Source organism: Glycine soja, chromosome 2 (genome assembly GCF_004193775.1).
Source record: "Glycine soja cultivar W05 chromosome 2, ASM419377v2, whole genome shotgun sequence".
Lineage (NCBI taxonomy): Eukaryota > Viridiplantae > Streptophyta > Magnoliopsida > Fabales > Fabaceae > Glycine > Glycine soja.
Window position 1 is genome coordinate 45,361,867 of NC_041003.1, and position 17,312 is coordinate 45,379,178.

Here is a 17,312-nt window from a genome sequence, read left to right on the forward strand (position 1 = left end):
CATGGAGGTGTTGTCGGGAATGAAGGTGAAGGATCCAGCCACAACAATGAATGCATGGGAGGCTTAGCAGCGACCATTGACGATGTTCGGGTCATAGGACAAACTAATCTAGCTATAAATGACACCCAAATTAAAGAGCATGGAGGCTTTCTCAAGTTAGATGCTCTATTGTGAGGCCTTTTGCTTGGGCTTGAAGTCGTTGACGTCGAGGAGATAGGGAAACTCATCTCCCTTAGGTAGAAGGATTTGTAGTAGGTTTGGAGGAGGTCATGACACGTCAGGAGCAACGAAACAGAGTAGTGCTCCATGTCAAAGCGGAGTTGCTTCAAGGTTTGGGAGGTGTAGGATTTAGATTGAGAGGTGTAAGATACAAATGACCAAACAATGATGCAAATGTGATGGGACAAATTTAAAGCATCCTTTCCTTTTTAATTTCCTTTTGAACAATTGGTAGTTATAATTACTCTTTCGTGTTTAATTCATGTGTGTTTAGTTTATGTTCTTTCAAGTTTTTACTATCATTTATAAGCTTTCATTATAGAATTAGGAGAGGGTATAAAGGCTAAGATCTACGGCAGCCAGTAATGTCACAACAAACTAGGTGGCTAATAGATCTTTTATTTTTTGAAATTCGCATAGCCATAAATGATTTTATGCCCAACTCATTTAACTCGCAGAGACTTCGCAAGCTTAATTTGTGGGTTGCTAGTCCAAGACTTTGAAGTTTATGCTTTTCTTTGCTCTTTTTTCATTTATTGGGACTCTTTCTTTATTTACTTTTTCTCGCTATTTTTTTTAATAAGAGAAGAAAATATAGAGGTGAAATGAAGTTTAAGCTTAAAAAATGAATGAAAAATAAAAATTTCTTCAAATTTAATAGATTTTTATTTTTTAAAGTTTTTTGTTTCAAACTATTATTTGAGTTTATGGACCGGTCTGTTTATCTATGGATAATCCATTTATCTGCGGGTTTGTTGGCCAGATACAAAAAATAAAACATTTATTATGTCATCTAAAATTATTCGCCCCATATAAAAGGCTTCATAAGCCTTAAACAAATTGGATCAGACCGTATATCCACCCCTATAGAAAACTAATGGATGAAAATTAGAAGTAATTATTTTATGGTGAATGTCATACATTATTATTAATACTTTTTTACACATAATTTACTCCCAAATTCTAATATTTCAATCTAAGGGGGCGTTTGTTTCAAAGAATGTTCTTACATTTTTAGGAACAATATTATCACATTCAGAATGATTATCAATATCAATTCTTTTTTAAAAAGAATATTTATTTTAATAAAAATAAATAAATTATTTTATGATAGTGAAATTTAAGAATAATTAAATATGTGTCACTTTCATTTCTTAAGTCAATTAATTGATATTTTTTTATAGAAAAACAACCAATTTCTCTCTAATATATCATTTTAGAAAGAAAAAAATAGCACATGAAAGTAGTCAAATTACATATAAGAGCAAAAATATTACACCAAAAAGTAAAATCCACCTGCAATAAAACTATAGTTTAATAAAGGAGAATAACAATAACAAAGACATGGTCATCACAGGATTAAACTACTACCCATTGTCGTGTAGATAATAGAAATTGTTCTTAGTCTTATTGAGATTGCGAGCGCATAATTGTGGATCACAATAAAATAATTGTGTCATATTTTAATAATTAATTGGTTAGAGAAATAAATAATTGAAAATAAAATTGGGAGATGTAAGCAAAAAACACATGCACACATATGCAAATATTCAAACAACATTACAAAGTTGTAGAACCAAATAACACAAGAATGAGAATTAAATTGTGTTTTTAGAAATTTTAAAACTTTTTAAAGATTGAAGTCATGTTTTATCGTCTAATGAAGATAAACATAAAAACAATATAGATTTTGATTTAGACTTTACTAGACGATGAGAAAAATAGTTTTCTTTGAAGAAAAAAAAGATATAAGATCTAAAATCAAATTCAAATACTTTGTTAGTTAAACAACAAGAAAACACACAAAGAATTTATAACTAACTTATCAAAGTTATATGTATTGTTTGTTGTCACTTCTAACTCTTACACTTGGAAGCTCTACTCCTAGCTTGACTTAAACCCCAATATTTTTTATCCTATCAAGCCACCACTGTTGGCTCTAAACAAATCAACAAGATTTGTTAGAAGTTTGCTCATTGACTAATGTATGATCGTCTACTAGATGAATATATCACTCAACACTTTTAGTTTTTTCTCTCAAGGTATACAACATGTTTTGAGAGCCTAGTATCTTTACAACAATATACAAAAAACTTTACAAGAAAGAATGATTTGCGTAGATGATTCGTGTCTTATTTCTTCAAAGATTCTTTTATATATAGTCTTCATATCCAAGTATTCGTTGTTTCACATTGGTTGGATTCTTCACTCTAATTTTCGTATGAAGTCTTGACTCTATTGGAGAATTTAATGTTTGCATTAAATGCACGCCTCTTCTTCATGCAAAGTTCATGTTGAATTCTTCATAAGACTTTGATCAAATCGTCTTATGAGTGTATCCTTTGAAATCTTCACACACATCGATACAGATCGTGATTTGATAGCACATCAAACACAACTTTTATCATTTGTATTTATTTGCATATAATTAAAATAATTAGGAGCCATGATTTGTCTTTAAGACATAAATGTCTTTTAATAAATAATTTTTTAACTTAGAAATCTAGAAAATTAATATAAAGGTGTCAATTTACTATTATTTTAAATTTCTTTAAAAACATAGCCTTAGACCCCCAAATACTTAGACACGATCCTATTATTACCTTGAGGATATTACACAATAAAACATTAACTACTAGCCTAAGAAACACATATGACTTCTAGTACACAATAAACTGTCACAACCCTATTACACGCAAGTCTAGCTGCAATAATCCCAATCAACACGACAATGAGGATAATAATTAACTTATCCTTATTCTCTATAATAATAGGAAACTAATTAGCAATGGAGTAGGTGCAGAGGGATAGCGGTGGAGGGTGACATGGGGGTGGTGAAGATCAGCGACATAGAGAGGTGTCTCCTTGGCAAGGAGGAACAATGACAAACATCGTTGTTAGAGAGAGACTCAATTACTAGGAATCCAACATCAATGAGATTTCTAAATAAATATTTATGTTATGAAATCTAAATAAATGTTGAGAGATTTCTTTAGTTAAATTTTCTATAAATTTGAATCAAAATATAAATTAATGTTATCAATTAACTTGAATAACAATATTAATATGTGATTGTATTATCAATCAAAATATTTAAATATGATTGATTATTCTAATAAAATTAAATACATTATAATTAAATTATTTTATTCATTATTTTGATCACATGATAATTGATTATCATATTAAATAAAATAAAATATTATATAAGATTTAATGATTTAATTAATCGATTTAATCATAATATAATCATTGTAATAACCTTAATTCCTATAATTATATACAAAATATTTAATTTGCTTTTTATCATAATTTCTAATATAATTTTATCAACAATCTACTCTCCCTTTTATTTATTGAAATTGCACGCCCCACAACTCTCAGATATTTCTTCATTTATGATCATCTTTATGCAATTGCATGCCTTCCTCCTCTCATTATATATAAAATTAAACTAGCACTCTCTCCAACCACGATCCAGTTTCCTTGCATGAACATACATACACTTGAATGACAAAGAGAATGTCTATCAATATCTCCAGTATAATTTTGTTGTCAATAGCAGCATTGACACCAACCTATGTCGCATGTTTGGAAGAGACAAAGGGAGATAAAAATATATTATTAATTATATTTATTGTTGTCAGTTGTGTCATTGGATTTTCCCTCCTCTTGCTTTATTTGATGAGATGGTGCTGGGGTTCTTAATGCCACTTTGATCCTCCTAATATTAGTATAGTCATATGTACTTTTGTACACATTCAACTACCCGTTTAAAACCAATATACAACTAGGTCATGAACATGTAGCACCTGAAGTTATTAATAAAATTCTATTTTTGTAAAGCACATATATGCTTACATTATTCTTCTCTACATTGCTCTTTCCATCACTTCAAATATTTGTGTGCTCTCCTTATTTCTCACTTTGACAAAGATATCACATAAATGCATGGTTTTGTCCCGATTTCAAACCTTGCATTCAATTTTTTGTTTGCATTCAATTTTTTGAAGGATAATGCTTTTTAATTATATATTAGAACAAATTTTCATGTGTGAAAAGGATCAAATAACTCATTAATGGTGATGGTGAACAACTTAGTAGAAAAGTGTTTTCTACGTGATTTTTGTAGCAAAGGGTCTAGGGTAAAAAAATCTTTATAATTTTTATTAAATTTTTTCTCTAGTTTTTCTTTTTATATTTTACAATATTTTCAAGAAGAAAATTTTAAAAAGACACATTATCAACTCTTGTCGATGTAGAAACCCTAAAAAACAAAATTATAACTATGCTACATATTATCTTTTTCATTGCATCAGTTTTTAATAAACCGATGACAAAGGACGTGATAACATTACTAAAAAAAAACTTTCAAAAATGATTTTTTTTATCCTTTTCATGATTTTGAACCATCTTTAAAATCACTGTCATGGAAAGTCAACACTTTCCACGATGGTTTTTAAACCGTTTTAGAATTTTAGATTCAAATCAATTTTCTTAACAAGCATCTTAGAATATATATTTTTATTTAAAAATATAAAAAATTGAGAATTTGAAGACGATTTTTAGAAAACTATCTTAGAAAGTAGAGTTTTTAAGACGGTTTTGAAAAAAATTATCTTAGAAAGGATTTTTTTAATGTTCACTTTGTTTTCCAAATAGGACTAAAGCCAAATTATATCATGTTTTAAACCTGTATAATTTCAATTTAGTAACAACTGTTTAAAATAAATAAAGTTACGACACTAAAAACTAAACTTTATGAGTATAGGGACCAAAACTATAATAGAGGAAGATTAGAGTGACAATTCCAATCAACCTAGTGTAACAAATCAACCAAAATGACATGAATCAATATCATCACACCAAATTCATAAACGTTCCAAGATTATTTTACTTAAATTTAATTTTAACCATGTGTTTGGAGTGTGTATATATAAAGAATCAAATGTGCCCTCAATTTTTGAATGCCAATCAGGAACAAAGTCAGGTGAAAAAAAAATTGAAACCGGATGAGTGGAATTATCCACCTTAATCGGTTGAGGATCAACGGAAAGCACTACCCCGGCAATCTCAGTAATCCTCTGTTAACATAAATAGAGATATTAGCTGAATATTTATAAAAGAAAGAATTTGATGGTGAGACTGAGGTTGACAGTGAGAGTAGTCATGTCCTAACAACCTCCAAAATGTTGCGAGCAACCCACAAGTCGTCACACGCAGAGATGCCAACCGATGGACCAACTTGGAACTCCCACAACACATTATCAAGAATGGATTGAATTAAAAGGAGTCAGAATTAAAGTAAAAACATATTGAGTAATGGCAGGATACAATAATATATCAGCATTAAGTTTTATGACTGACCTTGTGTCTAGTACTCAACATTGTCTTGATACCATAAGGCTGAAGAATGATGAATATGAAAATTATTTTTCAAATTACCTGACCAGGCATCACTTCTGCATTAATTCCAGTAATGTTAATGTCCGCATGAAGACAGGCTTTGAAATGAGAGTCAACAATGTCACGTCCGAAATCCTTGTTAGCATCAATACCACAATAGTATGGACCCTGTTGAGCAAGGGAAAAAAATATACAACACATGTAACAATAAGTCAATAACAAAACATAACAAAGTGAATTAGCATAGTATGTCACAAGACCGACGAGTCAGCCACAAAAAGACTAATAAGTTCAATTGGTTCAAAAAGTTAGTAACCTTTCGTAAGAGAAATTACATCGTCACTAAAATGTCTACATGATTGAGAACACAATAATTTGTAAGTGAACTGAATTATTTAATGAATGCCATACCAAAAAAAATTAAACACTAGGGTGATTTACATTAGACACCAAATGTTCCATTTTAATGATTGAAGATAACGAATTTTCACCTGGGGCCCAGGAAAACCACCAATAGGCCATCCAAGTGGCCATTGCACATCTTTCTGCAACAAGGTGTATTCCTGCTCAATGCCATACTTATTTGGAGGTCATAAAGTGACATTTTTACTTGAGGAAAAAGTAGAAAATCATAGCAAAAGGTCATTAGAAACTACAAGGAAGCAACAATAGATACCATACCAGGGTTCTTCAGCAACAACATCAGGATAACTGAATATCTTTGCAGCATTATGTCTCTTGTTGGTAGGAATGGGTTCCCCAGCAGCAGTGTAAGCATCACACATAACCTGCAACCAATTGCTATTATAAGACATGAGATTTTTACACCTTTGAAACAAGTTTAACTGAAGAAAGGTGTATTGATCACATATAAAATAAAAATAGTAAAGAAGAAAGAAACATACCAGCATATTTTTACCCCTCCTGAATGGATCCTTGAAAGCTGCTTGTGGACTGTTGTATTTGATTAAGATTCACTACATTTTAATAAGAGAAGTTTGGAAAAGAACCAATCCTAAATATGTGATGGGCCAAATTTACCAGAAAATGATACAAGATTTAGAAGTGTGTACTAAGAAGATATATGGTCAGATGGGATTAGGAAAAGAGGCTTTCTGTACCCAAAAAAATAAATGAAAAAGAGGCTTACAATAAGATCACTTCACTGTCAACTCCAGGAGATTGACCAGTGCTGGAACCATCATAGTTCCATTTGGGAAGCTTGGAAGGGTCATTAACCGGTCCTGAGAGAGTCTATATCCAAAATCATTTTCTATTTGCATTAGTTACCAGCCAAATAAAAAAGTTGAAATTAATGCATACTTTTCTTGCACTTTTCTAAGTTGGATCAGGTACTCAATTGAAAACTTCTTCAAATTATATAGATCTTTTAATAATTTCTAAACAGTGAAGTTGTTTATAAATTTTAAAAGAAAATGTTATTTTCTTCTTTTACTTTTGGTTACAAAAAGAAGTAAATTACCCTTGCTTTACTCCTCATGTCTATGCCAGATCCCCCGACCCTATCATAATGAAAATAAAAGGGAGTGAGTGTTGATTAAGCCTACGGAAAGCAATGGAAGCTAGAACAAGTTAGAAAATAAGCAAGGTAGTTGAATTAGATGAGAAAGAGAAGCATGACAATGACAAGTAGTAAATGTTAATGTGAGGTCAATATCTGCATTAGTGTTTGTACTAAGCAAGATTTGAAATTGCAGTTGCGACTTCATCGCGTTGCTTAATATCGGGGAAAACTGCAGGAAAATGTGGTAAAAACAACCACGATCATGGTAGTATTACAGTTGCGAACACAGCAAAAAAAACCGTGAATTTGCTATCAAAATCGCAGTCACGGAAAATTTTGTAAAAAAACCATACACAAGCTAAAAACATAAAACTATTCTGGACTAAAGTTGCGTCTAACTGCAACATGTGAGACCCGAATGCAAACAAACAAGCAAAGAAAGCCTCTTCGAGTATATTAAAAATAATGGCCAACCATTTAAACCATGGAAAAACTAATATTTTCCCAAACATTTCAGAAAAAAATTAAATCTCATTCATAATAGCATTTACTCATAGAGACTTTTTTCACATATATGAACATAAAACTGACTTGCATTCTAGCAGAGGAAAGTAGGAAACACTGTTAGATTTATGGTTAACATACAAATAAAACTAAAACAATATTATTCAAGTACATTCATTGAGAAAACAAACAAAATAAAATACAATAAGGAGGCAAACACTTTCACTTTCACTTTCACTTAAAATAAAAAGAAAAAAAAATCCAAAGCATTGACACATTAGTGTAAAATTTTGTTGCATTCATATGTGTGTGTTTGATTCTCATTGTAAAAAAAAAATTTGAGTCAACAGCAATCATGTATCAGAAATTGAATTAGTATTTAATTTAATGAGTTAGAAGATACCTATGTTATATGGCTCATGACAAAAAAAAAAAAAAAACATAGGAATTGATATAAGCATGTCATATTAGAATGCATGTTTATAGGTGCATGGGAAATATATAGAGGATGTGATCTGAGTGAGTGGTGAAAAAATGAAAGGGAGACACTAACCATATGTACTCGGCAATCACCTTCTCGGTGGTGTCGGAGAGATTAAGGCTGATAAGATCGGAGAGTAACGACATCTTCAAGAAATCAAAACTTTTAGTGGAGACACTTCAGAGTGAGATTTTCTCTTTCTCTTCCTTTCTTTCTTTGGTTCCACTGATTCCATGCAAGGTTGTTGTGTGGGTTTTATAGTAAAATCTCTGGATTACTAGAAGAAAATTTACAAATATTACCACAATTTTGAAAAATAATAGAATTATATAAGTGACTTGTCGCTGTGAGTGAGGCTTTGGCAGGGGAGCAATTTTTCAGCTATACCAGGAATCATACATGACTTTTGAGAAGTGTTTACACGTGCATGTTTATTCTCAGGAAATGAGAAAATTTATGTTTGATTTTAATAGAATTTGTTCATAAATATAAAGTATTTTTCTAAAAAAAGTATTTTTACACATCTTTTTATTTTCATTTTTTAATATTTTATCATTTAAAACAAGATTTATTATTTTTTAAACAAAGGAAGTTTTATGAATTTTTATTTATTATATTTTTACCTTGACAAGGTTGTTTCCTTTTAATAACAAAATTATTTTCTTAATGAAGATGCGAATAAATAACACAGAAGGTGTAACACCCGAATAATATAATTAATCAGGATAATAACGTGCAATGTTTACATGACAAAAATAGGAAATGATTTTTATCTCTACAAAGGTACCATATATTTATTCTTGTTTTCACGTAATTAAGGTCCAGACTTTTGAGTCCAACACACTAGCCCTATTGTAGTTTCCGTCTTTCAAAAAGAAAATGTCACACAGCTCTTCACAGTTCAGTAGTTAACACAGCAAAAAAATCAAGTGATCCAAGAATTAATAATTAAATTAACCCAGACAAGATGCTAATCACTGCATGCATGAGTGTAATAATTTATTGCACATAAGACAAATTAAACAACCATAAACAAGGAGCAAGGCTAGAAAACAATATTTATGCAAGCTATGTTATCACTTATCACCACAAATGTAGTTATCACAAATGAAACTCAACTAACAAAAATTAATTATTAACGAGTAATATTTACGGATAAAAAAAAAGTGACACTCAACTTACAAAATCAAGAAATTAATGAAAACTTTTCTTGCTTTTGCAGCAGTACACGAACTGCTACCCGCGGTCTGAATGCAACAGTGTAGTGACTTGAGTTGAGGGTGAAGTTTTGGAGAAAGATTTCATTTGAGAGGAAAGTTAGAAGGGTATGACTTTGGTTGGGAGTTACGGGATTATGTGTCATCCCTTTTTTATTCGGTGCTCGATAGGATTACAGGCACCTACGCAACATATATAGCGTGCCTTTCTTATATGAAATAAAAGTTCATTTTGAAGAATTTGTAAATATGGAAATAATTTTTTTTGAATTATAAATTTTTTATCTTATTTTAATTTATTTTTGTTTTTAAAAAAAATTGTATATTAAATAGAGGGAAACAAATCTGTATTTTCTGTACAAATTTTTAAAATATGACATTAATTGAAAATAAGATAGCATCAGAAGAACCATAGCTAAACGTTTCAAGCTCTTAGGCTAGTATATTTAAAGATTAATAATTTAATATAATTTTTCAAATCTTATTTTTTACCGATTACAAAATTACTATTTAAATTTATATAATTAAGTGCTTTTAAACTTTTACTATCAATATATAAAATCATAAAAAACATTTAATTTATCTTTTAACATAAAAAACACCGTCTGTGGTGGTGGAGGCCTTTAGACGGAAGTTCAATGGAGGACAATCTTCTAGTGTCAACATTTCAAATATAATGCAGGATGTAATGCAAGATGGGGTGAATGTGTTTAATTCAATGTAGATGGCACCATAAAAAATGGGGATGTAATGCAGGATGTGAGGTGTTCTTCATGATGCTGATGGAGCATGGATCATTCCCCCCATGCTGCCATCCCACCCACTTCTGCCACCATCAAAATTTTTCGACTTAGTGTCATTATCTTCATGCTGTTTGGAGTATTTGAGTCCGAGATTGTGTATAACGGGGTTTTTGGGTGTCATTACTACATGATTGTAGTTGTTCACCAGCATAACAATTAGTACTGTAGTGTGTTTTATTTTGACTACTATATATGTTAGAGTTTATCAGTTTATTTAGTTTTTCGGTGTTTTCTTAATCCTCTCATGACTACTATATATGTTAGAGTTTATCGGTTTATGTAGTGTCTAAGTGTTTTGTTAGTCAACTACCTTATGCCTAAATATAATTTGTTTTTAACTAATTTGAAATGAAAATGTTATTAACTCTTATGTTATTATGGGATGTTCATTTTGAAATGAAAATGTTATTATGTTAATTTTTTTTTCTCTTGTCATCTAAATTTCAATTTCTTATCATTTGGGTTTTGGACCATTCAACTATAACAAAAATAATTTATGTGTAAAAGCTTATAAGTTGATGAATTTGAATTGCATGGACGTGCAGTTTTATTTGAAATACTCATTTACTTTTTTATTTTATTCTTCTTATTATCTCATTCCTCCCTCTCCCAATCTACCCAAAATTGGGTATTAAAGTGTACGAACTATTTATTTGCGGTCTGGACAAACCGTTCCCATACCCATAAGGCATGTACAGTTAATAAGAACTTGATTGCTCAAAGAGAAATCATGAGATGCTTCACAATATAAATTCGCAGCAAATAACAATACTTGAGGGCCATTACACATTATTGGAACACTTAAAACGTACATTAAGAAAATGAAACAACAATTCCTCGCTTGGTAATCATGAGTACCACCAACAAACAATACCTAACAACAGGCGAGGTAGTCACAACTAGAATGCACACAAAAACATAGAAAAACAAATTGACCATCTAAACAACAATGCTATGCGGAAGGCACCATGTGATTGTTTTGACGTTGCTTATGGTTTCCAAAGAATAGTTGTCTCAGCAATCATGGAAGTGACCACATAAGGGTCCATGTTAGAGGCAGGCCTCCTATCTTCAAAGTATCCCTTCCCTGCCTTTTCAGTGTCTCTCCCTACCCTAATAGAAGCACCACGGTTTGCAACACCCTGCACGCACACATATATCAATAATATCAACTAAGCTTATTCACAACCATAAAATTAAGAGTTTAATCGATACATACTATCACAATATTTATTTTTTTACATTATTAATCAATTAAAAATCAATTTTAATATGATATTTAAGGTAACAAACTTATCATGTACAATTGTATGTGATTAAATGATGATATATAAACATCTTATCCTTATCATTAAAAAAAAATCTTACATTATCAATACATTTCTTATCTTTTCAAGATCAATATTTTGTTTTTATGCCTATTTTAGTAAAAGATTAATTTAACACCTATTAAATAAATTACTATAAAATAAAACTTTATTCATTAGCTTAAAAACTTATAAAAAAATCATATATTACTTTTATAAATTTAATAAATATGTTTCCTTGATATTACTTTTACTTTTGTTATTATTTATAAGAAAGGAGTTATAATATAAAATATATTATAACTTATTTTTTATAAAAAAAAATAGCGGAGATAGTATTATTTTGTTACTTACCCATAAAAAGGTGTTCATGTCAGCCGTCTCGTGTCGTCCGGTCAAACGACGTTCATTGCCTTCTCCGTAAGCAGCAATGTGCTCTTTGTGCCTCTTTTCCAACTTAGCAATTGCTTTTTTGATGATTTCATAGCCACCATCGTTTCTCATCAACTTGGTACTGCAACATTAAGTCAAGCATCAAAGCAAAGTGACATTATGTTATGTTAAATTGTTAATTACTAACTAACCCATTATTTAAGTAATCACAATTACCTGTAATTTGTGTGAGCACCAGCACCATTCCAATCACCCTGATTTGTAAGAACATAACCAAAATGACACCAGTCAATTTCATCACACCAAATTCAATAATTGAATCATACACATAAAAACAGTATAACGCAATGTTAATTTACTTAAATTTAATTTTAACCATTTTTTTATTATATTATAATATATAGAATCAACATATCCTTAATTCTTGCGTGCCACAAAGGGATAAAAGTTAGGAGATTTTTTTTTAAAACGGGATGAGTATGAGATTATTCACCTGAATTGGTTTAGGGTCAAAGGAAAGCACCACTCCAGCAATCTCGGTGATCCTCTGTTAACACAAACAAAGATATTAGCTGCAATGGTTTCAAAAAGAGAAGAAAAAAAGAAAAACCTAGTCCTCTAAAAAGAAAAAGAAAAAATTGATGGTGAGTGAATGTGCTAAGTACCTCCAAAATGTAACGAGCAACCCACAACTCGTCAGCAGCAGAGATGCCAACCGATGGACCAACTTGGAATTCCCACTACACATCATGTAGAATGGATTGAAATAAAAAAGAGTTAAAATTAAAAACAGCAATATATTATAGGGAAGAAAAAAAATATATAAAATATAAGGGTAGAGAATGATGAATACGAAGATTATGAGTTTATGACACATATTTCAACTTTCAAGTTACCTGACCGGGCATCACTTCTCCATTGATTCCACTTATGTTAATTCCCGCATAAATACATGCTTTGTAATGTGAGTCAACAATATCACGCCCAAAAGCCTTGTTAGCACCAGTTCCACAATAGTATGGTCCCTGTTGAGCATGGACAAAAAAAATATACAATACATGTAAAACAATAAGTCAATTATAAAACACAAAAAATTGAATTGCATATAAGTCACAACACTTACGAGTCAGCCATAAAAATAAAAAGACTAATAAGTTTTAACTAGTTGGAAAAGTTAATAACCTTTCATAAAAAGAAATATATATGTCGTCAATAAAATGTATACATTATTAATTAAAGGCTTAATAATTTAAAATTTGAAGAAATATATATAAAAAGAAGAAAAAGATTGAAGGAGAAAAAAATCACCTGGGGCCCAGGAAACCCACCAAGAGGCCATCCAAGAGGCCATTGGACATCTTTCTGCAATAATGTATATTCCTGCTCAAGACCATACCTGTTTGAAAATCACACAGTAACTTTTAGTTGAGGAAAAAGGAAGAAAACCATAGCATAAGAAAAAGGTCATAAGAAATTGCAAGCAAGCAACTATAGAAACCATACCAGGGTTCTTCAGCAGCAACATCCGGATTACTGAATATCTTTGCAGCTTTATTTCTCTTGTTGGTAGGAATGGGTTCCCCAGCAGGAGTGTAAGCATCACACATAACCTGAAATAAATTACAATTGAAAGATATGAAATGACTACACCATGGAAACAAGTTTAACTGAATAAAGATGTACTAATTACAAATAAAATAGTAAACAAGAGGAAACATACCAGGATATTGTTACCCCTCCTGAATGGATCCCGAAAAATTGCTTGTGGACTGTTGTATTTGATTAAGATACACAACATTAATAAGAAAATTTTGGAAAAATATGTAACTGTACAAATTTACCCGAAAATGAAACATGACTTAAAAGTGTATATTAAGAAGAAATTATCAAATGGGATTAGAAAAAGAGGCTTATTGTACCAAAAGAAAATAAAAGGAAAAAAGAAAAAGAAGCTTACTATAAGATCACTTCACTATCTTGTCCAGGAGCTTGACCAGTGCTGGAACCATCATAGTTCCACTTGGGAAGCTTGGAAGGGTCATTAACCAGTCCCGAGAGAGTCTATATCCAAAATCATTTTATATTTGCATTAGTTACCAGCCAAATAAATGAAGCTGAAATAAATATAGTATATTTTTGTATCGACCAATATTAATTGTTAATATAGTCAATTTTTGTTAACAATTTAAACTTGCAACATATTTCCCTTTTCTTTTTCTATCACACCTAAATCAATCTCATATCTTTTTTTTTTTTGGTATATTTGCAAATAGTTTTCTTATGATTTGTAAATCATAACTAAGTTCTACAGTTTAAAATAACTTGAAAATTTTGCTGTTGTATAGAACTTAATGTAAAACGCACAAAAAGCACTAATGTTAATTAAAAATTTGGGGAAATATAAAACGAAATTTGAGGAAAAACAGATATTAGCGTGTTTTATGCGAGAATCATTTCATAAAAAAATATTGTTTTTTTTAGAATTCTATAGAGACCTAGTCTGAATGAAGCTGGCTCGGTTACACCATTGAAAAATTTCTTGAAACTAAACAGATATTTTCAATAATAAAACAATCAAACTGTTTAAAAATTCCAAAAAAATAAATGCAATTTTCATGATTTACTTTTGGTTACAAAAAGGTGAAGTAAATTACCCTTGCTTTGCTCCTCATATCCATGCCAGATCCACCAACCCTATCATAATGAAAATAAAAATATGTAAGTGCTGATTAAGTGTGGAGAAAACAATTGAAAAATAAGTTAGCAAATAGGTCATCATGTAGTTGAATTAGACATGAAGCAGAGCAAGGAGTTAATGCTAACGTGGAGTCAAAAATCAAAATGCACATTGGACTCTTCAGTGAATGAAAAACAAACAAACACAACACAAGCTAAAAACAGAAAAACAGGGGAAACAGAGTAGTACAGAGACTATAAGATAAAGAGAGCACTGCGATCGATCAAACAGAAGATGAACAAAAATAAAACAGACCCATTGATAGAATCGCTCCATCTCACATATTACATATATCCATGCACATTGGAACAGATAGATGCATGCCACATTTGCAATGCTTGTTTTCACGTGCAGGGGAAACAGAGGAAAAAACGAAGGGGGACAGAGACACTAACCATATGTACTCGGCGATCACCTTATCGGTGATGTCGGAGAGGTTAAGGTTGATAAGATCGGAGAGTAACGACATCTTCAAGAAACCAAAAAGTTCAGCGGAGACTCTTTAGAGAGAAACAAATTTCTTTCTCTTCCTTGCTTTGTTCCACTGCTTCGATATAAGGTTGTTGTTGCGTGGGATTTATAGTGTTATCTCTGAATTACGAAAACAAAAATAACAGATATTTAAGATAAGTTTTCTTTTTTTTTAAAAAAAAAAAGATGAGTTTTAAAAGATAAAAGAGTTTCCCCTGAGAGAGTGTGGTACATTTAATCTTATTTTTTGGGGGTGATATACAGATAATACTGTTCAGTTTATTTTGACTATAATTTGGTTGAAATTTTATAGGTGATTTTGGGATAGCAATAATCTGTTTTATAACTCAATTGTGATTATTTATTTGTTGCATATTATTTAAGCTAGCTCTTGCAAGCATGCATTGCCATGTACTTGTAATTAACATGCTATTTAAACCTCAAAGGTCATTTCATAGATTTTTTTTAATTTAATTTATTTGGTTGTAAATTTTGCCTTTTCAACTTCGGTAATTACGAAATATTTCCTTTTTTATCTCTCCGATAAACATTCTAAGTAATGATAGACTATACTTTGATAACCCTAAGGAAGAATAAAAAAAAATCATAAACAAGAACTAAATATTATAAATAATGTGTCTATATAGAGAGAGAGGTTGGGGATCATGTTTGATGTGTCGGGAGAACACTTTTTATGACTTTATATTGTTTTCTACCTACACTATATGCGTAAAACTTAAATCATATTATAATTGAGTGAATAATCATTTTTTTTGCCGTAAAAAAAAATTAGTGTGAGAAGAGTGGATAACCAATTTAGTTTCAAAGTGAAAGATTGAGTCAATCACTTTAGTCTTTGAAAGAAAGATTAGATTTTTAAATAAATGTTTATGAAACTTTACTCCGTCATTCATTTTTTCCTACATTAAGTGGCATTAATTAATAACAGTAAAAGTGTTATGCGAAAATTCCTTCAAGCCTAATTGAGAATCAAATGATTAAAAGCATACACACAAGTTTAACATGGTTTGACAACTTATGCCTACCTACAAGGAGATATATCGTTATTCATTAACTATTTCACACAAAATTACATTTTTTTTGAACAAATATGAGAAAATTCTCCTATTAGATGACACTACTCACTTTTTCTCTTAACAAGGACCCCTGGACCCCTCTTATATATCCTTATCTTGAAATCAAATTGATAACATCCTAAATCTAAAATGATAAATATTAATATCCTTATTTTTATCAACGTAACATCTTAAAGATTTAAAATTTGAATTGTTCTTAACCATTTTTTTTCTCAATTAAGACTTTCAACTCTCATTGTCATGAATGTTTGTCAAAAACTTGGGTGATGCCTTCTTTCTTCACAAAAACTCACTTGCATCCTAATCTTGTAAACACAAATTGATAACACCCTAAATCTAAACGATAAAAACAGTATCTTTATCTATCTTTATCTAAACAACATTCTAAAAATTTAAAATTAGAAATGCAAATTACTCTCCCCGCGAGAAGTTCTGAAGTAGCATATTAAGAACCAAATAGGATACATATTTGGCATAATAATTCAGTCTTTGAATGATTACAATATGAAATTATGCACATTTGGCACAAACAATTAGAGTCCTTAAATGAATACTATATGAGAAACGACTTGATTTGTAGATTATATGTCTAACAAATCAGACACACATACATACATATTACATGCAATCAACTCAAAGGAGAAGGTTGTAAAGACGCTCCAAATTGATCAAGTCCTTGTTGGCCTTATGTCCATATCCTAAGTCATCTCTATATGAGTCAGGTTTAGGAAAGGTTTTGACTTTTTCTCTAAAGAGTTCATAATATTTTGGTTAGTTTGGTATATTATTTTGAACATGCTGCTTGCGATTCCTATATTCTTTTTATACAGTGTGTAATGTTTCCTTTATTTGATTTAGGGTTTATTATGTTATGCTTTTTTATCCATTGATGCTTCTGACATTCTCATTTATATTGCTTCTAATTTAGCTGTGCCCTCTCTCTCTCGTTGGTGAAATTAGTTGTGCCCTCTCTGTAGTTTAACATATGGCATATTGCAGGTATGTCCCTTCCCTGATACCTCATTTTTAATTTATGTGTTTTGTTTATCCAAGTAACATTTGTACTTTTTCATGGTGGTAAATGGAAATTAAAAAAGATACGGAGAAGGAAAACTTGAAGATGTATTAGTTAACTAATCCAATCAAATAACA

At 30.6% G+C, this 17,312-nt stretch overlaps 2 protein-coding genes across 5 annotated transcripts; both read right to left on the reverse strand.

Annotated features, from left to right (window-relative positions):
* Positions 1-5,138: 5,138 nt before the first annotated feature.
* LOC114398047 lies at positions 5,139-7,186 on the reverse strand. 3 transcript variants are annotated; one of them, XR_003663492.1, is made up of 6 exons: positions 7,109-7,186; positions 6,531-6,879; positions 6,307-6,413; positions 6,117-6,188; positions 5,402-5,793; positions 5,139-5,303 (listed from the first exon to the last, which is right to left on the reverse strand). XR_003663492.1 is itself a non-coding variant. In XM_028360173.1 (5 exons), exons 2-5 carry the CDS (start codon positions 6,534-6,536, stop codon positions 5,676-5,678), a joined length of 303 nt encoding a protein of 100 aa, XP_028215974.1. In that variant the 5' UTR covers positions 6,537-6,879; positions 7,109-7,186; the 3' UTR covers positions 5,139-5,675. The 3 variants fall into 3 exon arrangements, 1 of the variants encoding a protein (XP_028215974.1); XR_003663493.1 differs by lacking the exon at positions 7,109-7,186 and having other exon boundaries at positions 6,531-6,602; positions 6,776-6,875; XM_028360173.1 differs by having other exon boundaries at positions 5,139-5,793.
* A 3,682-nt stretch (positions 7,187-10,868) lies between these two features.
* Positions 10,869-15,181, reverse strand: LOC114398058 (glutamine synthetase cytosolic isozyme 2-like). Of its 2 annotated transcripts, XM_028360188.1 has the most exons (12): positions 14,988-15,170; positions 14,510-14,549; positions 13,813-13,916; positions 13,576-13,624; positions 13,359-13,465; positions 13,164-13,251; positions 12,752-12,880; positions 12,521-12,595; positions 12,349-12,402; positions 12,072-12,109; positions 11,817-11,976; positions 10,869-11,297 (listed from the first exon to the last, which is right to left on the reverse strand). In XM_028360188.1, the coding sequence occupies exons 1-12, from the start codon at positions 15,059-15,061 to the stop codon at positions 11,145-11,147; spliced, it is 1,071 nt and encodes a 356-aa protein (XP_028215989.1). In that variant the 5' UTR covers positions 15,062-15,170; the 3' UTR covers positions 10,869-11,144. The 2 variants fall into 2 exon arrangements, with proteins under 2 accessions (XP_028215989.1, XP_028215997.1); XM_028360196.1 differs by lacking the exon at positions 11,817-11,976 and having other exon boundaries at positions 11,177-11,237; positions 14,988-15,181.
* Between the last annotated feature and the right edge of the window lie 2,131 nt (positions 15,182-17,312).